This window comes from Desmodus rotundus, chromosome 10 (assembly GCF_022682495.2).
Source record: "Desmodus rotundus isolate HL8 chromosome 10, HLdesRot8A.1, whole genome shotgun sequence".
Classification (NCBI taxonomy): Eukaryota; Metazoa; Chordata; class Mammalia; order Chiroptera; family Phyllostomidae; genus Desmodus; species Desmodus rotundus.
In genome coordinates, this window is record NC_071396.1 from 110,803,543 (window position 1) to 110,825,932 (window position 22,390).

General features: G+C 51.2%; 1 protein-coding gene across 3 annotated transcripts in view; it reads right to left on the bottom strand.

Annotated features, from left to right (window-relative positions):
• CYB5A (cytochrome b5 type A) overlaps positions 1 to 21,068 on the bottom strand; it is a 30,244-nt gene extending 9,176 nt beyond the window's left edge. Inside the window, exon 1 of one of the 3 annotated variants that reach the window (XR_011650490.1) lies at positions 20,827 to 21,060. Coding sequence is in view for 2 of the 3 variants with exons in the window: in XM_024580239.4 (XP_024436007.1) it covers positions 20,827 to 20,955 (129 nt within the window). In the remaining variant the exon portion in view is untranslated. Of the gene's footprint in view, positions 1 to 20,826 lie in introns of all 3 variants that reach the window. The other 2 variants (XM_024580239.4, XM_053912509.2) reach the window with 2 other exon arrangements.
• Positions 21,069 to 22,390: the final 1,322 nt, after the last annotated feature.

The following is a 22,390-nucleotide window of genomic DNA, read 5'->3' on the forward strand; positions in this document are numbered from 1 at the left end:
TATAGAGAAAACTGATCGCTACCAAACGCACCCAGTTCTGTTCGACAAAAAGTAGAACACCGCATACGGCACAGAGACAGTCTGCGGGGGTCACTCCTACTACGTGAACTTGGGAAAATAATGGCACTGATACAGCTTCTGAGGATTGAATGTGTTGTTATATGCATCTGGTACATGACGTATGAGCAATAAATATTATCCAGCATTTTTATTAGAAATTTTCCACCCTTATCCCTCAGCGTGGCTTTTTAAACAGCTGTACGCCATTACATCGTGTAGGTATTTCCAAACTTATTTAAGTGTCTCCTACTGGGACATTCAGGGTATGGGAAGCCCCCATAAACATAAGCATGGGACACACAGTGGAGGTACAGGAGGGGCAGGCTCACCCCCAAAGGCAGTGGGAAGCTTCTGGAAGCATCTGCAGGCTGTGACAATGACAATGACAACGCAGTGTGTGGACTTGGGACAGTTTGTTTATCGTTGGGCAAGGGAGCTGTATATAAAGCAACTAACTTAGCACTCACAGATTATGCAAATTCTGCCAGCCCTTCCTTCTGGGTGCGTGACTTCACTCGTGAGCGAGTTCCATAACTGGTGGCCCCTGCGAGGATCTGGGTGGGCAGGCAGACAATCCGCCCAGAGGAAACCCCTAGTTTCCAGCACAGCCTGTCTCCGACGGAAAATTCAAGTGAGGCTAAAAACACATTCTGGCCTTTGATAAAGAATCATAACATTAGGCAACTTCTAAAAACATAGAATTTGACTTTAAAGTTCAGAAAGTACACATGCTCCTTCATTGAGAGTGACACAACTTTCTTAACCTGAAACAAAAGGGCAACTTCTCAACGACTGCGCAGGCACAAGAGACAAAATGGGATGTGTTTGGATGTAGGCGTGTATCTTGCTAGCGAGCTATGATTTAGTCCCAAAATTATTTGTGAGGCACTTTTCCCGGGGCGGGGGGTGTGGACAATGAGAGAGAAACACCGTGGGTTATACCGGTTTCACTGAGCACCGTTTAAAAAAAACTATAGCACAGAATAAATGAATTGGTACGAAGATACTTTTGCCCTACCCTAAAGATTTAAAAAATCAGTAAGAAAAATAAAGCCTAAAAACTGATTTTTTGGACCAAATAACTCAAGACTTGATAGGACAATAAAAAAATCCGGAAATGCCTTATTGCCATACCCAATATTTTCCTTGAAACGGGGGGGGGGGGGGGGGGGGGGGGAGACGGGGGGCGGGGGGGGGAGAGACAGACAGACAGTGACACGCTGCCAACTAAATGAAATCTAAATCATGAAACTCAATGGTGCATTTGTTACTCTGCTCCCACCTGTTAGCTGTGTGTTTTAATAAACACACTTACATCTAAGACTAAATAAACATTCTCCTGCACCTGCTGGAAATCGTGACAGAGAAAACCTGGGGACATGGCTGTGGGCACCGTCTAGTTCTGAGACGGGCACGTCTGCGACCTCTGTCCAGAAGCCCTCAGAGCACGAGCGACCATCTTTTGGGACCAGTTATAGGATGTGGGGTGGCCCAAAAACAAGACAAGCCTTTGGAAAAGCAAAATGGTAGAATGACGCAGGGGGAGGGGCAAAATTATCGGAGGCTTTTCTGAGGGAAAGAGCACAGTGCCCAGGTGCACGCAAGCAAGACCAGAGGTAACGAAAGAGGCAGAATTCTCCGGAAGACTGAGCCACGTGGGAGCTCTGGGACCTCCCTCCTGCCACATGCATGGGCCGGCCACAGCTTCAGAGCCAGGCAGACGGAGGGCATGGCCTGGGGAACAGGAAGGAGGACAACGGGATTAGAAGCATCTTCACCAGAGCATCCTTCTAACATAAAGGTCCCATTTTTCTGGAGGAGGACTTGTTTCCATTTGCGTTAAGTGCGAAGTCAGCTCACTCGACACACACACAGTCACACACACCTTGCGCTGCCACGTGCGCGGCCTCGGATCTCAGCACGGGAGCACCCCGGGGCCTAGTCCACCTTCCCCCTGCACGGGCCTGAGTCTCGGGACCACAATGTGGCCCGTCTCCCAAGGACAGCAGTCGAATGGCAATGCCACCAACGTCCCCTGGGCTCCCGCCTCCTCCTGCACGCAGCAGCCCACAAGACCCATTCCCTCCAGTCTGATGCCCGTCCCAGACTAGACACGACCAAACAAAGACCAAACGTGTGCTTCCCCTTCCTTCCATCCTCCGTACAGTTGCCGCCAAACCCCAGTTGCTGTGGCCCAAACCAGGGAGTCGAATTCCCTCCTGCGTCCTCCTCATTCCAGTCCACCAGCAAATCCAGGTGGCTAACCTGAAAAGATGCCTGAGTGCTCCCCTCTCACCACGACCACCACCACCTCCCTAGACCAAGCCCCTGACAGCTCAGGCAGGGGCAAATACAGGGCTTTCGGAGCCCAGTCCAGGGTGGTCGGTAGCGGTGGCTGTGAAGGGAGGCAAATGGCACAGTAACACAGACATGCGTCAGTGGTGGGTCCCCCCAGCCACCAGCATTGGCAAATCCCCGACATCTTCCCATCTTCCCGTTCCCCTCGGCCCCTGCCACAGCCCTCCCGCGGGGCTGCAGCTCCAACCTCCATCCGTGTCTCAGCTCCGGCATTTTCCTCTCCCACACGTTATTTCCTGCACCCCGAGCTGTCGCTCTGAAGGGTTCAGAGCTCTGTGCTGGGCTCCGGTCTGAACTCAGCACCACCCGAGTTACACATACATCAATGCGTCAGTGAGAGTCCTGAGGACAGGGACTCTGTCTGCCACGTCCGTCACTGTCACCCAAGTACCTGGTGCAAGGCCTAGTGCACGCAAAGAAGAACATATCAGTAATTTTTAGACAAACAGATGAGATAAGCGCAGATGGTCCCACTCTGGTTTTGAAACTGTGAGCTCTAACCAGCCAGTGGTCAACGACAGCCTTCTCATGCCAACCTTATACCACTCTCCTCTTCCTGAACTCATAATGGCTCTGACCGTATCCTTTCATATGTAACTGTTGTCCAGTCTCTTTAATAAAAATATTTACTGTCTCGTATGTGCAAGGCATTGTGTGGGACACGTGAAAGTACACAAAAAAATCATTGTGAATTGATCCGGAAGAAGCAGTTAATCTGAGGCTAAAGGAAGAGCAGAGAAATGACTGCTGGCCTTCACTGACACAGCCTGGGAGTTGTGGTTATTCATGAGTCACCCAGTAGGTCCTGAACTTGCAGTCATAGGAGATGCGAGCATGAACTTGCATCGCCTGCCCTGGGAGGCAGGAGTGAAGGAGTCACATAGCTGCTGAGCACAGCCATGGACCACGCAAACCCGCTTCAGGAGACAGAGACCACCTGGGTGTGAACCGAAAGGCGCTCCCCCTGCAGGTGAGGGGCTCACAGGTGAGGGCCATGGACTAGAACAGGGGTCCAGCCTGCACCAAGCTGCCCTGGGAGAAAGCAGCATCTGTCCCCTCACATATCTGGGAGGGAGCAGCCAACAGAAAAGTTGAAGTTGGCCAAGGACCAGAGGACTCTTCTCCGTGGCTCTGTGGCAGTTCTCAGGATCAAGTCTCACCTGTTTTACCACCTGCCAGGCCCAGGGCATTGCAGAGGGAGGGTCAAAGTAAACCCAACGCAACCGAGCCTTGTGTGACACAGTTCATTCTGGGTTATGTGTTTATACTAGTTTGACATAAAGCCGGAGCTTCACGGCTGTAGTCCTTTCACAACCAGTAAAGGTCTGAAGTGGTCTCCTCGGCCTTTCCAGTCATGCTTGGTTTAATGCAAGAGATACAGTTGTAATTGTGCTCGTGCGTTTGAGGATTTGTCCAAGTCCAGGGTCTCCCAAGAGCATATGGAAATGAGAGAAACACAAATGAGACAGAAAACAGAAAGTGTGAAATGAGTATCAGTACATTCAAGAAAAGGACAGGTACTTCTGTTGACAACGGGCAACTAAGGGAGACCTTTGGCCTTCACTGGGGCATCTCAACGTGCCAAGGCCCGCCCGCGGGGGGGTGAGGCCGCCCCTCCCCCACAGATCGGTCATGCCCGTGAAGGTGCTTGTTGAGCCTGTGTCTTATAGTCCAAAAAATACAGTACTTCAGTGTAACTAGGAGAGAGAGCGGTACCACATGCAACATGTAACTTTTTTCAAATGAAAACATGAGTCCAATTTCCCATACACAGAAGAAAAAAAAAGAATATCAGACTAAAATAGCAGAAGATGCTTCCCCAGAGCAAAACAGTGCAAACAGACCGGGGTCAGATATGGAGGAAGGAGAAGGGATGCAGGCGTGGCCTTGCGTTACTTCTGTACGTGGAGCGGCCGAGAATCAGAGACTCCACACAATGAGAGGAGCACCTCAAACCCGTCTTCGAATGAGGCCGACGAGAAGCGTTAAATTAAGTAAAGGGGCGAATGCATTGCCAGAGATGCCGCAGTACCCAGGACGTATGAAATTGCAGGGAAATTCTATTTCACGTGTAATAGTGTACGCTAAAAATGATCTATAAAAACTGGCAACTGGCAAGATAAAAACGATAGACTTAGATGCCACTCCGGATACAGATAATTTCAATAAATAAACTCGTAATGTGTAGGCAATAACCTTAAGGAGACAGAAAATGCGAGCAGAATCAGTCACCCTAGACTCAAATACGCAGCCTGCAGTACCACGGAGGCAGAAACCGATCGCCGAGCAGAAACACTCTCGCGGGCCATTCTTCATTCCTATTGTCTGCTCCGATGGCCGTTCTACAGTTCCTTAGATTCTCTCCCCACACAATGAAGATGCGTATACAATATATTTTTGGCATGACCTTCACTAGTTACGTTCCCTTTTAATACAAATAAGGTGAACTAAGTTTACCACCCCAAAACATGCCTCTCTGGGATGTGGATTATGTTGGCTGGCTAATTGTAAGCAATGGCAGGTGTGGGAGAAGCTCTGAACACCAAGCAGAAGTTCCAGCCTTGGACGCTCACCTTCGTAAGGGACACGTCCACCTACAGGGGTGCCTCCTGCACTGTGCCAGGCCTGCCTTCACCATCAAGGCACCAGGCAGGACTCACATCTGCCCAATAACCTTGCCCTTGTATGCTGTGCTTTTCCTGGTCGTCTCCCCCAACGGACTCCCCACCCCCAACATCTTCTCTGCCTTTGGCAAAAGCAGCACTGAAGGGAATGGCTTCCACCTTTTTCGGCGAGTTACTCACTGTTGCTGGGTCTCTCCCATGTGTATAGGAGGTATACCTGTTATTAAATTTGAATTTGTTTTTCTCTCGCTAATCTGTCTCATGTGAATTTGATTATTACACCAGTCAGAAGAACCTTGAGGGTAGAAGGAAGTTATTTTTTTCCCCAACAGTTTCATACATGAGATAGTCTTAGGCTTGATACAGAATATTTTTACTGAGTTTTTGACCTGAACTCCTATAATCTCTATGTTTTAGTGTCTTTGGCAAAACAAATGATAACATTTCAAAGTCAAGGGTTAGAAGATCCTGTTTACAGGGCAGGAGAGCCTTACATTCTTGTAAATAAAGCCAGGGAGGGCTTCTCATCGAGTTCACAGCTCCAGCCACTGAACAGGCCTTGCTCTCTCCAGCCCTCACTGTTCTAAGCCGTCTTGTACATCTGCTGGAACACTCGTCCTCGAAGGCCCTTCTGACCACTTCATGTGTCTGCTCAAAAGTCCACATGGTGAATTTCTGCAGGCAAAGCAAAGGCCCCCTACACTTGTCCACAAAGAGCTTCAACACCTGCAGAGCCCCGGAGGTGCCTGGGAGCAAAACCACATCAGCGGGGGTGAAAACAGCTCATTGTGCCACCGTAAGCTTCTCCCTCCCCCCAACGCTTAAGCCTGTGGTTGGGAAACAGCTACTCAGAATAGAGACTTTTCCCAGCCTCCTTTGCAGCTGGGTATGCCATGGACTAAATGCCCGCTAATGAAATGTACGCATTAAGTGTCAGGAGAACCTTCTAGAAGCCTGCCCTTTGGTGTACTGTGCCCCCTTTGCCCTTTGTCCATCCTGTTCTCTGGAATGGGGAGGCTGCCTCTGAACTTGCCATGAGGGCCAGACCTTAGAAATGGCCAAGAAGTGGACTAGAAGTGTAGCCCCAGGGGCTTGATGCAGCCAGCACACCGCACCTGGACGGCAGAGCACATCTCCTCACAACGCGTGAATAAACTCCTACCTTGTGCAAGCACAGCTGTTTGGGGTTCCTCTGAGCTCGATTCCACTTACTACATCAATCATTTTGTCAAGAAACAGCACGTGTCAGGTACCAAAGTCCAAAAGCACGTGACATGCGAACAAACATACTCCCCGGTGTTGAGAAACTTAAAGCCAAACTAGGGCATTGGTCTTCACATTATACACTAAACAATTAGAGAAATGTCAAGGCACCATCGTAATTTATCCAACATTTAACCATTGGGCACCTTGTAAATACCTTTAAACATAAGCAAGGCCCCTTTAGGCTGGAATTTGCACGGACAGAGTAGATACAGACAAGAGCCCTCAGGAGCACGAGCAGCAGTGAAGGCTTAGGGACTGAAGTGTGCTCGGTGTGCGGGGTTAGTGAAGAGACACGTGTGAAGACGGCGAAGTCCAGGAGGCCGGACGCAGGCTCCTTCTGCATGTCAGTCAGACTGGCGCCGGGGATGCCCAGGCTAGGCGTTATTTCCCAGTGCGTCCGGGAGGGTGTTTCTGGAGGAGATCAGCATTGGAATCGGTGGGCCCAGTAAACCAGGTGACCTCCCCTAATGTCCGTGAGTGTCCTGCAATCCACAGAGGCCTGGGACAGAATGAGAGGAAGGAGGAATCCACCCCGCTTTTCCTGCCCCGGTTTTTGGCAGGGACATGTCCTCATCTTCTGCTGCCCTTGAACTGGGATTTGCCCCCTTGGCTCTCCTGGTTCTCGGTCCTGCCGAGTGACCCACCAGCTTTCCTGGTCTCAGCTGGCAGATGGCATAGTGTGGGACCTGGTGGCCTTCCTCTCTGGACTGTGTGTGTCTCCCACTGGTTCTGTCTCTCTGGAGAGCCCAGGCTAACACAGGCTGGGTGGTCAGAATGGACCACACAATGGACAGACGGCCTTCAGAGCGGTGTCAAGGGTCGGACCACGAGGAGTTCCCGCAGAGCAGGGTGGTGTGTCCGAGGGCCGCAGGGTCACTGCTGAACAGCCAGCTCTGAGTGCAGACAGGGGCAGTACAGGGCCTCTCCACCCCCTCCCCTCTACCCAGCACACTCCCAGCTTCCTGAAATCTCTGGCTCCTCCTCCTCATCTGTGGGCGGAGATCTTGGCTCAAAGGCCCAGCTGAAGGTTAAGATCCCAGAAGTTGCAAATCTAAAAGGACCTGCAGAGGCCCTACGTCCTTAACATCAGAGGCGGAGCAACTGGGACCCAGAGGAAATAAGGCCAGCGCCACACTGACGGCTTGTGAAGGAGACGGAGCAGGGCCCCCGCCCCCGGCCGACCCAGGGCAGCCTCCCCCTTGTCTTGGTGCACGCACGTGACCGGACCATTTTTATGTTTCTGAGCAGAGTGACCTTAGACGGGATGTCTGAAAAAAAAGTTTCTTCATACATTTCCCGCTGGGAATTTAGAGGGAAATCTGTCTCGCTTCCTCTAGACGTGAAGGGACTTTGTCATTTGCCCCGCTGTCCTGGGCCTTGCCCACAAATATTCAAAGGGCACACACACACACACACACACACTCCTAGCTCAGTCTGCTACATGGCTGCCAGGCTGTCCCTGAAAAAAGCCCAGAAGTGTGAGCAAAACTACACTGGCTGTCACAACATGCACGCACGGCATTCCCTCCCAGGGCTCACTTCAATTAAGCAAAAACAAACAACAATTAAAAAACAAAACAAAACCTTCCCACTTAGTTGTAATGTGATGTGGACCCAAAGTCCACCACCTCGGGACTTTCAAGCCAAACACTTCACACTGCCAAAAAACCCGCAGAGTAAACAATGACTAGGCAAAAGTGATGTGTGTACAGAGATTATCTGCAATAGTTCAGCCACACATGAGAACAACTCAAAGGAGTTTGGAGAGCAAACAGTTTTCAAAAGATTTAGAACAGGCCCTGGCTGGGAGCTCAGCTGGCTGCAGGGCTGTCCCGTAACCAAAAGGTTGAGGGTTCGACCCCTGGTCTGGGCACATGCCTAGGCTGCAGGTTTGATCCCTGGTCAGGACACCTACGGGAGACACGGGATCCATGTTTCTCTCTCACACAGATGTTCCTCTCTCTTTCTCCCTTCCTCTCTCTCAAAAATAATAATCACACCCTTGGGTGAGGATTTAAAACAAAAAAAGATTTAAAACAAAATAAGTTGCCTGACCAAATGTTTTCTATCATTTCCAGATGCTGTTTGCCCAAGGAGGCAAAGAATGGAGGCCTCGGAGCTGGCCAGGCCACCAGACACTGTGCATGGTGCCAGCGTGGACTCTGTGGAGGAGCCCAGTGCGTGGCACTGCCCAGGGCTGTGCAGGCCCCCTGCGCCGCATCCTTGAAGCCTGGGACCAGGTTCACGAGCCTCGCCTCCCGGTTTCACGCTGGTGGTCCTAGGATGAAACTTGCAGCGAGGGCTCTCCATGCATCGGCCCAGCTGGCTTCTGAGAGCCATCTGCCCACTGGAACATCTGCTGCGAGCCCTGCCCAGTTCGACTGTCACCACGGTGGGGAAGCCATGATCTGGGGGGAGACTGACAGGCAGACGAGGAACAGCTGCACACAGTCAGCCCCAGGTGTGTAGCCAGCACAACAGGTGAAAGATCACCTGGCCCAGGTGCTAGAGGCCCAAACGGGGCCAGGGAGGGGAGGCTGGGGCTCCAGGAGGCTAGGGCTCTGGGACTAGGGGAGCGGGCAGGCATTCTTGCAAAGGAAAGGACAGCACGCAGAGGCCAGAACACAGTGGCACCCTGGAGACCAGCAGGCACCCTGCGCAGCCCACTTCACATGGGTACGAAGGCAGTGGGACGAAGACCAACAGGAACTGGAAGCAAACGCAGAACACAGTCCGTGCGACGGGGGGTGGGAGGAGCTGGAGGCTGAAGGAAGTGCCGGCCCTCCACAGGCAGAGCGCCCTGTTCAGAGTGAAAGCTCTGTGGTCCTGACTGCCCCTCCTTTAACTTCCTTTTCACGTCTATAAGCACCCCCCAGTCCCACCCCCACCCCCCAGTCTGGGCAGGCAAGCGGAGTGTGCCCGTGCCTGCCACGTCTGGGTGAGAGCGCTTCCTTGTCCCAAATAAATCCTTTTTGGTGACAAAACACCTAGTTGATACTATTATTTATCAGTCGACAACAGTTTGATAGTTTTTTCCCTTGTTATTGGAGGGAAGGAAGTAGAAAGAATTAAGCACGAATCATTCCCCACTCCTTTACAGATAACGCTTTCCTGTATCACTTACCGCAGTGTCCAATGAGGCACAAGCTCACGGAGAGCCCTGTCTTCACCTCGCCCATGCATGCCCGACCCCCTCTCAGGCTCTGCCAGGTACCCCCTCACACTCCTCCGGTCCCCACGTCCTGCTCTAGAAGTGTCCCAGAAAGTAGTGACTGCTCCCCAGTCGGCAGAGCCTCTGCGTCCAGACAGTGCTGGGCTACCGGCAAAGCACGGGCTTGGGGGTGCTAGACCCTGGACCCGAGGGCCAGCTCTGCCACATCTCCAGGGAGAGACCAGGAGGGTACTTACTGATCTTTCTGAGCCCCCACTTCCCCAGCATCAACTACCTCCCCAATCAAACTGCACAGAAGGGTAAATGATGTAATTACCAGACTGCCCGGCACATACTAGACATTCAAGGAATATCAGTTCCCTTTCTTCCCCACCCTATGTGAGACCTGCCACAAAGAACCCTGTCCAGGCCAGGTACAGTTCCCGACCCAGAAACGCTGAAGGCCAAGTCCAGCACCAGCAGACCCCACCCCTTCTTCCTACACCCCCCTTCATCTTGAAGTGATTTCTATGGATTAAATCAACTGGTCTGGTCCTATTAAGTCAGAGAACCAATGACAAGAGTCAGCAGGAACAAGGTATCCTACAGATAACGAACATTCTCCACGGGGGACAATCCTCAGAGGTCATCAGAGTGACGACAGACAGATACTGTAGCTGGGACCACAAGACCACACGATGTTCTCTCCTTGAAAGAGAGAAGCAAAATTCTTGGTGTTTTTAGTGTGCCCTGACCAGTTTTCTTTAGTGTCACCACTGCTGAAGTGGTCTCCTTCGGTCAGACACAATGAGTCAGCCAACTGGAGACACAGCCCCCCCAGGCAGGGCTTCAGCCTCCCCACTCACTGCTCTGCACAGAGGAGCCGTGCCTCGCCCTCAGCCCCAGCACGGGCCTATGGCCCTGGAGCTGCAAGCGGGGTGTTGTTTCTCCGATCCTAACACTCACGCCCCTGTGCACACACGCACACACACATACACACACACACGGTCTCTGCTGTGACCACGCTGCACTCTACAGGCACTCCCCATTTTCCTGCTCCCCCGGGGGGAACCCTCTGCAAGGTTTGTTAGCTCCCCCCACCCCCCGGCTGTCTCCAGCTCCCTGCCCATGGACCAAAGCCGCTCCTCTAGGCTCTGCGGGGATGCCACCCGTGGGCCCCCAGCCCCACCTGACTGACTCACACCCTGGAGGTCAGGGTGCCCTCTGGGGGACACTGGCACTGGCTTCCAGCATGCCGTACTCTCGGGATCTGCCCCCCGCCTCACCGGGCATGCTTCCATCCCCTCTCTCTTGTCCCTCTTCATGTGGGAGTACCCCAGGGCCCTGCATTTCACAATCCTCGGCTGTCACAACCAGCATCATTTCTTCAAAAAGGCTGACAACACCTGAATCTTTATTTTCAGTTTAGAGAGAGGTCGCCTCTCTCTAAACTCTGGATTCTTGGATCCACTGTCTGCATCACATCTCCACCTACAAGTCTGGTAGCGTCCTCAAACCAAACATTAAAAACCACACAGACCTGCTCTCTCAAAACTTACTCCATCCTCACCTTTCCCCACCTCCGTCCATGACAATTTGGTTCATCCAATTGCTCAGGTCAAAGCCCTGGGGCTCTACGTGACCATCTTATCTCTCACACTTCACGCAGAGTCCTAGGACATCCTGTGGGCTCACCTTTTATAATGCAGCTGGAATCTGACCAATTTTCCCACCTCCACCACACCACCCCTCGCCTGGTGTCCCTGGCCCCTGACCATGTACTCTTCACACCCGCCAGAGCGATAATTTAAATGGAAGTCAGGCCACGTCACTTTGCTGCTTCAACCCTCCCCTAGCTCACTGCACCACGGATCTGAGACTCAGGCTGTGGCTCTGGTCTTCAAGAACGTGTGGCCCCGGCAGGGAGACACACATGCCAACCAAGGGACAGAGCAGAGAACCGGAAACGGACCATGCAAAAGCTTCCACCCAATTTCTGACGAAGATGCAAAAGCAATTTGATGGAGGAAGGAGTCTTTTCGACAAGCGGTCTGGACAGCTGGACATCAGTCGTTCAAAAAATCTTGTTGGGGAGGCGGGGGCGGGGGGAGTGGAGACAACTGTGCCTGAACAACAACACATCTTGACCTAAACCTTACACTTTATACAAAAATCAACCCCAAACACATCACAGATCGAAATACAGAGTGGAAAGCTTTTTCAAAGAAACTTAGGACTAGGCAAACAGCTCTCAGCCAGGATAGTGAAAGTGTCATATGTATAGGGAAAAATGAATAAACTGGACTTCCTAAAAACTGAAGCCTTGATTCTTTAAAAGATCTTATTAAGAGAAGGAAATGACAAGCCCCTGACTGGGGGAACATTCTTGGCCAGTGTCCTATCTGACAAAGGACTTACATGCAGAATAAAGAGTTCTGTAACCTGAACAGTAAGGAAACAAGCAATCCAAATAGCGAAAGGACAAAAGACTTGAACAGACATTTCTTCTGAAAAGATATGTGCATAGCAAACAAGCACATAACAAGCCCACCTCGTTAGCCCCCCAAAATTAAAACCACAGTGAGATTCGACTGCCCACCTGTTAGAAAAGCTATGATTTAAATACACACACACACAGCAGCCTGAATGCTGCCGAGGATGTGGAAACAGAGATCTGCCAGGTGTGTATGGTGAGGACACAGACCGGTCGGTACTAACGCTCTGGACATCACCCTGACTGTTTTCATCGTGAAACCCATGCTTGCCATCGGCATTTGCACCCCTGGTGGTGGCCCTGGAGACATGGGGACTAGCATGCACACAGTCACCGGCCCAGCAGTGCCAGCCACTACTGAGCAGCGATCATGGGCCAGGGCGCAGAACAGTGAGGAGGGTCAGAGCCCCGTCTGGTGGAGGACAGCAGCCAGCAGACACGGAAAAAGAGACAGCGACTGAAGTCAGCACTGACAAGGAGGTGAAAGAGGACGATGAGACAGAAAATTCCCCTCTCTGGGAAATGACCCGGGGCTGTGACCAGCAGGGGATGGCGACTCCGGGAACATACACCAGGCAGAGGGAGACCAAGAGGAAGGTCTTCCGGCAGAAACTAGCCCGACTTGTTTGAGAAATGGAGAAGGCCCGTCTGGGCACAGAGACGGGGGCGGGGGGGGGGGGGGGGGGGGGCAGTGTCCCTTGTGCAGGTGGGCGAGGGGGCAGGGGCCGGAGTACACCAAGGCCGTCAGACAGGTGGGACTTGACTCTAAATCCCATGGGAAGCCACTGGAAAGGAACTCAGCCGAGAAAGCCTAATCTGTTTCCACAAGATAAAGCTTTTTGATTTTCTTCCAGAATTTCTGCTCTTCAACGTACTAACAACGTGTATCTGTGCTGTGAGGAGCACAGGACGGATGAGACGGTCGGATACCCCCATCAACCCGGTCCCGGGGCAGGGGCAGCAGGGACGCAGAGTCAGAGGACGGCATGCAGAGGACACGAGGGTCTCCGGGAGGCCATGTTCAAGTGGAGAGGGGCCTCTGGCAGACGAGGAAAGAGAGAATGTCACCCACGGAGGATGAGGGCTGGCGATCAGCAAGGGGGCGGGCAGGGCACTGGCTGAGCCCACGGACAGATTTCATCAGAGCTGCAAGCGCATCAGATTTCCACTCAGAACAACCCGTCCCCGGCCAGCCGTTTCAGAGGCCTTTGGAAAACGGTTAACCTCCTCGGGCCTGCCTAACACGTATGCAAAGGGTCTCTCTCTCACACAAGACCACGCTGACTCTTAAGGCCAGCCAGATGCCCTCTGTTAGGAACAGGGGCCCGGGAGCCCCCCACCCCCAGGCCTGCTTCAGGGCTGCCCTGTGGCAAGCTGGGCAGGCGGCTCCCTTGACTCCGGAGGGGCTGTGTATCACAGCGACAGCAGGTGGAAAGAAAGGCACTGTTCACCCTCTTTTTGTTCCTGCTGCCGGTTCTCTTTTTACTCAAATCTCTCCTTTCACAGCTTCGCTTTGCTTTCTCCCTGGTCCCTATGGAGAATTCTGGATATGGGGAGAAAAATCTCAAAGCAAATGGTAACAACCTGCACCAACAGGGTGGCTTTTTCCTTTTAAAGCTTCGCTAGTGATCTTCAGAACTCCCGCGGCCTCACGCCCGACCCACAGAGCGGGCAGGAGAACTCGGACTGCGGACTCCCACGTCCTGGACTGAAATCCTGGCTCTAATGCCTCCCTGGCCGTGTCATTTGAGCAAGGTACTGGAGCTCCAAGGCCACGCTTTCTTCCCTTTAAAAAGGACACCACCACCACTACCAGCCCGAGAGGCTGAGTTTCAGAATGAACAGCGCAGGCGCAAAGGCAGGCTTTGCATGTGAAAAGCACCTGGCACACCGTCTGACACGGACGATGCCCATCCATGTTCAGTGCGTGTTCGGTGCGTGTCCACTGCTATCGGGTGTCTCATAGCCCACGGGGGCTACTAAGGGAGGGCGAGAGTGACATTTATTTAATACTTGGTGAAGAAGGCAGACAGTAGAAGAGCAGGCTGGATGCGTTTTGTGTCCTGGCCTGTTTTTGCTCAGCTCTGCCACGGGAAAACCGTAGGCGCTGAGAGACCTGAGTAGAAATACACACGCCAAGGCCTTGTCTACAAGAGAGACAAGGCTGCCGGTGAGCCAGGCACTGAAAACCCTCGGCTGGGCCCACCACCGCCTCCCCGGCATCGGTGCTGGTTCCACGTCACCATTCTGGACAGGCCGACCTCATGGGCAGGCTAGAGACGCAACTGTGTGCACGTCAGAAAGTGGAGTCTTGCCATCACCCACGAGACATCAGCTCTCACTAACCAGAGGACACTTAGCACCAGGCTTGCACGGGCCAAATTCTACTGACCTGGCCTTGAACTGACTTCTCCCACCATTTTTACCTCACTCTCTGGACCTGCGTGGAACTTGATAAAAGACACAGGCATCCAGTTAATAAGTACACGTCAGTCGATGTTCCCCAGAAAACCAAGTTCAAAGGTAATGAGGCGCGGCAGGCAGGGGGAAGCGCCCGATATTAACCCGTGGACAATGCCTCCGAGCCTCTGCTGTTTAAATCCTCCTGGAATCTGTGACCTCCGGCCGCTTTTCTGAGCCCTCGCGTGTGTGGACCACCGCTGCTGCCATGGCTCGGGTCAGCGTAACCAGGCACGACCTGCCACCACTGCACTTTCAGAGAAGTTCTATGTCAAAGGGGCTAAGAGGATGTCCCCAGCCATGCCCCCTGACTCAAATACACACCCACCAACCGAGCCTCTCCGTCACTAAAGAGAACTGAGGCCTGGGTGGGCAGAGCCTCACTGCGGGGTGGGGCTTGTGAGTGGTCACCAGTGTGAACGATGTGGACCACTTGGGGACATGTGCCAGATGGAGCAGGTGTAGAGCCTTTCACCTAGGAATCCCACTGACAGAAGTTTACCTAAGGACATAATCGCAGGTGGGAGACTGAACCACCAGGGGTGAAAGGAGAGGAGTTACATGTAGGACGAAACATCTGTAGAGTAAGGAGGTAGCCAGGAAAAATAGGACTCACTAAAATGGGATGGTGTCCTTGTCACAGAAAGGGGATCACGAATCGTGCAGGGGCGGATGTGTCTACAGCTGTCTGAAGGGAGTCCACAGAAAACCTCGCTGGTCCCCTCCGCACAGTGGAGTTCTCGGCAGCTTTGCCTTTCTTCTTGCACTTTTCCACACTGTCCAATTCCTTACGATAACCATGTAGTCTTTCCCCCCAAACAGTAAAGTTGTATTTTCTTAAAGCTCCAGAGAAAAGATGGCATCTCATTATGCAGAGCTCACGCCCCTGAAAATGTACACTCCAACTGACCATTTGCACTTGGACCCATTTTTGTTCCCAGGCTAACATTGTAATTCCTGAGCTGTGTACCTACTATGGAAATACTAGACCTACTGCATGACGAAAATAATTATAACAATTTACAGGAAAATGTTAACTTAAAATAGTTACATACTTTCCCAAGTGTTTTCACATATTATTCCTGCCAGGAGTCACAAGCTGGAAGCAGATGCAAGAAACAGAATGCTACCCACTTGAGAAGGAAGAAAATGATTTAGAGAATTTATCTGGCTTGCCCAAAGTCACCTCGACAAGAGGTCTAAGATTTAGATCAGGTCCGCCTCACCTCCATCCAATAGTTTCCCACAACCGCCTAGTGGGACCACGGCCGTTCGGACTCCATTAGATACAGAGGACAGGCTGACGGCTGTCAGAGGGGAGGGGAGTTGGGGACCTGGGTGAAAAAGGTGAAGGGATCAAGCAACTAACAAACAAATTCATAGACACAGACGACAGCATGGTGACGACCAGAGGGAAGGGGGGCAGGGGAGGTAGAAGAGGGTAAAGGGGAGGGGGGGAATGGTGATGGAAGGAGACTTGACTTGGAGTGGCAAACACACAATACAATATACTGATGATGGATTATAGAACTGTATGCCTGAGACTTATATAAGTTTATTAACCAATGTCACCCCAGTAAATTCAATTAAAAAACTTAACATACTTATTAGGTGTGTCCTGTGGTTTGGAAAACTTTTGGAGTAACAGATACATAAAGGAGATACTGTTCGCCCTCTGATTCCACCACATGCCTGCTTCGCAGTCTGTGCTCCCTTCAGTTCACTTCCCTATCTCAAAGACACATAAAGACAAAGTGAGCCATCTCGAGTGTTTGTTCTGAAACAATTTAAAAGAAAACAAAGTAGCCTCACAAACACTCTTAAAACCACTTCTCAAAAGTAGCAAAAAGTTACCAAAAAATTTATGTAGAAATCTACCAAAGTGGCCCTGCCCACAGGCTCACGTTAGGGGTGGCCTGTGAGGCTGGCTCTGCCACTGGTCACGGGGATGCCTGCACCACTGTCACCACCAGGTCCCTTTATATTGCCCTCCCACAGATTGCATAATTTCTGGTTTTATTTACCAAACTACACAGGTTCAAAAGTAAGTAATGACATTCCCATTTCACATTCATCAAAGACTTTTGCAACTGAAGCTTTTTACTAGTATGACATTTAGGGAGTTACCAAATTTCCTTGAAAAAAGAAAAAGTATGTAGGATTTTAGCCCTAAACATGGCAGCCCTATCCAGGGTAAAGAGGCATGGTCCTCTGTTTTCCAGAGTTAGGGACGCTGGATTTCAAGCACCTGCAGCCTCTTCCCGGATCCTGGGGGCCCTGAGGACCCCCCAGCCTTGGAACCACTGGTCTCTGCCAAGTAGGCAGCCACGCTCATGGAAAACAACAAAATGCAAGTCCCTACCACAAACGCTGCTGTAAAGACACTGCTTAAGACCACGGAAGCAAACGTGAGCCAGGAGCCAACAGCTCTGTGAGGCAGGATGAAGTGCATAGTGACCTCCCAATCCCAGGGTCACCAGAAGGGGGGCAAGAGCAACAAGTTTCCATCGGCATCACGTGAAAAAGGGGCAACGTGACACAGAGGTGTTCAGCTCATGACGTTTTCCAGGAAGACCCCTATTTCACGAAACATCTGCTGACTCAAAAGCAAGTTAGCCCGACTGCCACTGATTCTGACTGTCACTGATTCCGTGATACCTTCTTCTCTCCCTCCACGGCTCTTTTAAAAGCTGAGCGAATGCTGCTGCCCAAATCACAGGAAGAGAAAAGCACACCAGTTTTATTTCCTGGCCCCAAGTGCCTACAGTCTCATTTCCATAGCTTCCCCTCCGAGTTCTATAATCATTAACCCTACTAAGATGTAATCCTATGACAAGACCCAACTTCGTGAATATAAATTCAAAAACTAGAACCCAGGATTGAAAAGGAAAAAAAGAAAGCTAATTCGAAAGACATAGGCAGCTAAGCTTGTAATCTTGCAGGTGGGTGTCAGAGAGTAACTCAACACCTGCTGCTACTTAGCAGGCCACTCACATGGAGCCCGCCTGCTTTCTCAGGTGTCCACCGTCCTCCCGGACAGGAAAACACCTTCACAGGGCCATTGTTTCAGGACACAGAGCCTGTTGCACAACTACGACCCTTCACCTGTGTTCTTCACTAGAAGAATATAATTTTGCTGTAACACTCGACAGCACCTGCCAGATGTACACCTTTCCTTAAAATATCCCATCAGCACTCAGTTACATCGGATGCCACAGAGAGGAAGCCGCCACCCACCCTGACGCGTGCTGGGGCAGGAGTTTGCATTCGCTGTGCGGGCCCCGTGCCTGCGACCCTGTTAGACATTCAGCCAGCATTATTGTGTTTCTCATAATGGCCCCATGAAGTTGGCACTGTTATCGTCTTCCAGTTTACCTTCAGTGGGGGGTCTGAGGCACAGAGAGTGTTGTCAGCAGACCAGGACCCCCTTGAATCCACCACACTCTGTATGTTCTCAACGTGAATGCAGACATGCCTACAAACCTATGACTTTCTGAAAGGTGCCATGGAAACCACGTGGTCCATGTGGATGGGTGAATTCGTGGTATAAGGAGCTCTCGCCCACAGTTAAAAGTTCATTTTAGAGGCAGGAAGCCTCCTCCCCGCCTCCCCCCCAAAACCTTTCATATTTAGGTAAATTAGTGAAAACAATATTCTTCAGTTAACATATCATAAAATTCTTCATGAATTTCTGGAGCTTTAAAATGATGGAAGAAAGGGGGCAGGTTGTGGGGGAGAGACAGAACCTGTGGGCTTTCTCTTTCAAAAATAGGGACGAGATACACAGCACTATAAACAGCAGGTGCTTGTTCATTTGCTGTAATGATTAGTGATCAAATATTAGTGATAGACTCATTTCACTGAATTTTACTGGGGAGGCATCCTCCCCAAGCCACTTTCAAAGACAAGCACTGAGGCACCGGCTGGGTCGCTTAGGCCCTCAGCGCATCACCCCGATATGCCAGGATTGGGAGTCTGATCCCCAGGCAGGGCACCTACAAGAACAAAAATGAAATGCAACAATAAAGAGATGTTTCTTTCTCTCAAAAAAAAATTAATAAAGACAGACTACTGAAAACTGAGATAGAGGAGTCTGTTGTCAGCTAGCCCATGGAAGGGTTTGCTCACACCTCTTCCAGTCTTACTCCAGTTTTACTTTTACTTCCAGTTTTACTCTTACAAAGGAAACTTTGTACAATTCTCCCTTCCTGCCGCATAAGAATGAAATGTAACAGTAAATGGTTTATAGTAAAGTTTAATAATCTTCTCTTATCATCTCCTTCTGAGAAATTTACCCTTAAAAGTTATGCAAAATACATTTTATGGCAGAAATTCTTTCCAAGCCCTGGCTGGTGTAGCTCTGTGGATTGAGCGCAGGCTGCGAACCAAAGTGTTGCTGGTTCGATTCCCAGTCAGGGCACATGCCTGGGTTGCGGGCCCCGTCTCCAGTGGGGGCACTTCAGACACAATCACACATTGATATTTCTCTCTTTCTCATTGTCCCTCCCTTCCCCTCTCTCTAAAAATAAATAAAAATAATAAAATATTTTTAAAAAGAAAAAAAGAAATTCTTTCCAGACTGGGATGATTTTTTTCCCTGAGGGGACATTTGGCACTAACTGGGGACATTTCTGGTCGGCAAAATTGGGGGAGGGGTGCTTCTGACATGTGGTGGGGGTAGGCCAGGGAGGCTCCTGTACTACACAAAAAAAGAAAAAGAAAGGACAAGTGCTTTATAATATAAAATAATCTATTAATCTTTTATAAATGCTATTCTTGGGAAAGGAGGGAGAAAGAGAGGGAGAGAAGCATTGATGTGTGAGAAATACATTGATTGGTTGCCTTTCCCTCACCCTCAGCTGGGGACCTGGCCAGCAACCCAGGCATGTGCCCTGACTGGGAATCGAACTGGTGACCTTTGGTTCACAGAATGACACTCAATCCACTGAGCTACACCAGCCAGGGCAAAATGCTATTCTTTTTAGTAGACACAAGTAAAGAAAGAAAGCACACACTGGATCTTAAAACTGCAGAATTACTTATACCATGGGGGTGGGGTGATGAGAGAAAGAGCTCCAAGAAGACATTTGGGGTCCATTACACCTAATGTTATGTTCAGTCTTTAGTGTCTTTAGTGCAAGAAACTCCAATGGCAATAAGCTCTGTAGAGCTCAGCAGAAGGGACAGGACAGATCAGATGTGACTCCCAACTAAAAACCACTCCTAACTAAATCAGGACACTATTTTATCTTCTGGTGTCCACGGAATGGGACAGACAAGTTCGTAGTAAAATATCTTACTGATAAACATCAACTCCAACCTTTTTTAAAGTTTCTTTAAATGCTCTGCAAAACCAAAGTCCCTGGATGGAACCTGTGATCCAGCTAACCCCAGGCCTCCGCCCGTTCTCTCTCCAAACCACGTGAAGAGTTCCCATCACTAAGTGTCCCCTTGTACTGTCTGGGGAACTGAGGAAAGTAAACGTTAGGATTTATGACTCAGACTCCCCCAGAGGTAACAAAGAAAAGCCCCTTAAAATTTATTGCAAAAATGACAACCTAAAGACTCCCTGAAGTTAGGCAAAGTTATTTTACAACGTCCAAAGCTGCTTTAGGATCAAGTCCCACTAGCAGCGTTTTTAGTCCTGTCCTTCCCTCCCTTCTTCACCAAGGCCAGCCACACACGCCCACGCTCAGTCCCAGAAGTCCAGCTCCGCACCGCACTGCAAAGTCCTCATCCCGCGCCTTCACAATCGCCAGGGCAGTGTGGGCAGGGATCCTGGGGTGGGCCTCAGAGTGCCGACCTCTGACCGACCTCACGGTCCTATCCACAGCTCACGAGGAGGGGGAGGAAGGGACTCCAACCGGCTCCTTTAAGGAATCCCCTCCCGGAATATGAAGTGGGACGACCCCCACCCCAGATGGAGATCCAGTCTTTGCAAACTCAGGGAAAAGAAGTACGGTGTCTTTCAAAATCCTTCCACGTAGCTGTGCCTTCAGCCAGGGCAGCCCATCCAGCCGGGACTGGGTTTCGTACCAAGTGCTGGGTGTGCCCCGGTCCCACACGCCCGCGCAGAGGCTCCCACGGCAGCGCCTGCCCCACCACGGATCCCGCCGGCGCGGCGCGGGCCTGTGCGCCTCCGGTCACCCCAAGGTGGGCACGCCCAGGTGCGCAGACTGGGGTAACGCTCCCAGGTGCGCACCCACGGGCGCACAGACTCAGGGGGCGCAGAAACAGGGACTGATACCAGATGTGCAGAGACAAGTGTGCACAGAGAGGTGTGCAGGCGCGGAGACCTCTCCCAGGTGTGCGGAACTCGGTGAGCAAGGTCAGAAGCACACGCAGAGCCGCGCACAGCAGGTCCCAGCGGGGAACCTCCAAACCCCGGTCCCTGGAGAGCTTCACCAACTCACCTCCTCTAAAAATTTGGTCAAATCGTACACTTTGTTATGCAGGATAAGCCAGGTGCTCTTGCTGTGGTTGTGCTTCCGGATCTCTTCCAAGGTGTAGTACGTGACGGCCTTATCTGACGCCCCGGCCATTTCGGAAGGCAGAGAGCTGCACACTCTACACACACCAGTGGAGCCGGGCGGAGCACAGAAGGCGTCTCCAAGAGCCAAGGCCGAGGCATTCCCCTAGTCCTAGGTGGAGCCTAGGTGGAGCCCGGCGCCCGAGGCTGGACAACCGGCGCCACCGGGGGGGTGGGGCTTGCTGAGGGCCTCCGATGATTGGCCAGAGCCCATGTCACTCGAGGGACCCGCCCCCGATCACGACTACGTGCCAACCCCAGCGCGCCCCTCCCAAAGTGGGTGTTGATTAGCTGATGAAGATGCCTAGTGTGCTCGGGGCGGAGCGTTGCAGGGCTTCTCTTGCGCCTGCGCAGAAGGATGGGAGGTGGTGGGGCGTAGGGTGGGTGTTGATTCGGGTGAGAGGGCAGCACGCGTGTGCCCCAAGGACTGACCCTGCGCGGTGGTCGGTAGGGGCCAGCGCAGAGTCCACTCTGTGTGGGGCAGCGTCCGCACGTAGAATCGCCGCATTTCCCAATCAAGTCATGTCAGCCGGACTGGGACGCTAATTTCTAACAGTCGTCGCTGCGAGTCTCGGGGGTAAATCGTTAGTGTTACGTGAGACGTAGGCGAGCCTTGTGGACTTTAGAACTTTAGCCTCGGTAAAACTGCGTGCTGCCCATTGTGCAAACAATTTGTGCAAACAAATTGTCAGTGCAGTGTCTACCCCGGATTGCTCCGTTCTCACAGGAAAAACAAACCCATGGGAATTGTTATAAAAAGTAAAGACATTCTGGTTATCTCTGTATCCCTGAACTAGTTGGTTGTTGACCACTGGCTAGGCGAGCTCTGGTATCAGCGTCTCTGCCTTGTGTCAACAGCGTATTGTTCAGGTGCGCCCTAAATGATGGATAGCACTTGGAATAAGGCCTGGAAGAGTACCTCGCCAGCAGCCATATGAAGACTTACAAATGTTTGAGAAACACAAAGCAGAAAAGTTCCAGCATGTTAAAAAGTCACCTGATACTTATTAAGGCCCTTTTCAGCGTGGCAATTAATTCCAAAAGAACTACACAACAGGGTGCACATGTAGGTCACCTTCCCCGGGACTGAGCACAGTTCTTCTGCATTCAGGTGCTGAATGTTACTGCCCACCCCCACCCTGCCCCTGGCCTCCTCCGTAGGAATGCGTGGCCGTGAAGAGGAAAACAGTTTCCCAAGTAGTCCAAGTATTCTTCAGCCTTTTCAAATGATGGAATACACTGATTTTCAAATGCTGAAACAGCCTTGCACCTTGGGAATAAACTCCACTTGTTTATGGTATATAGTAATTTTCTGTATTAATGAAGTATATGTTGAGGTTTTGCATCAATATGAGATAGTGCGTAGATTTCTGTTTACACATTACATTTGTCTGGTTTGGGCATCGGAGTAATAATAATGCTTCATAGAATGAGTTGAGAAGTTTCCC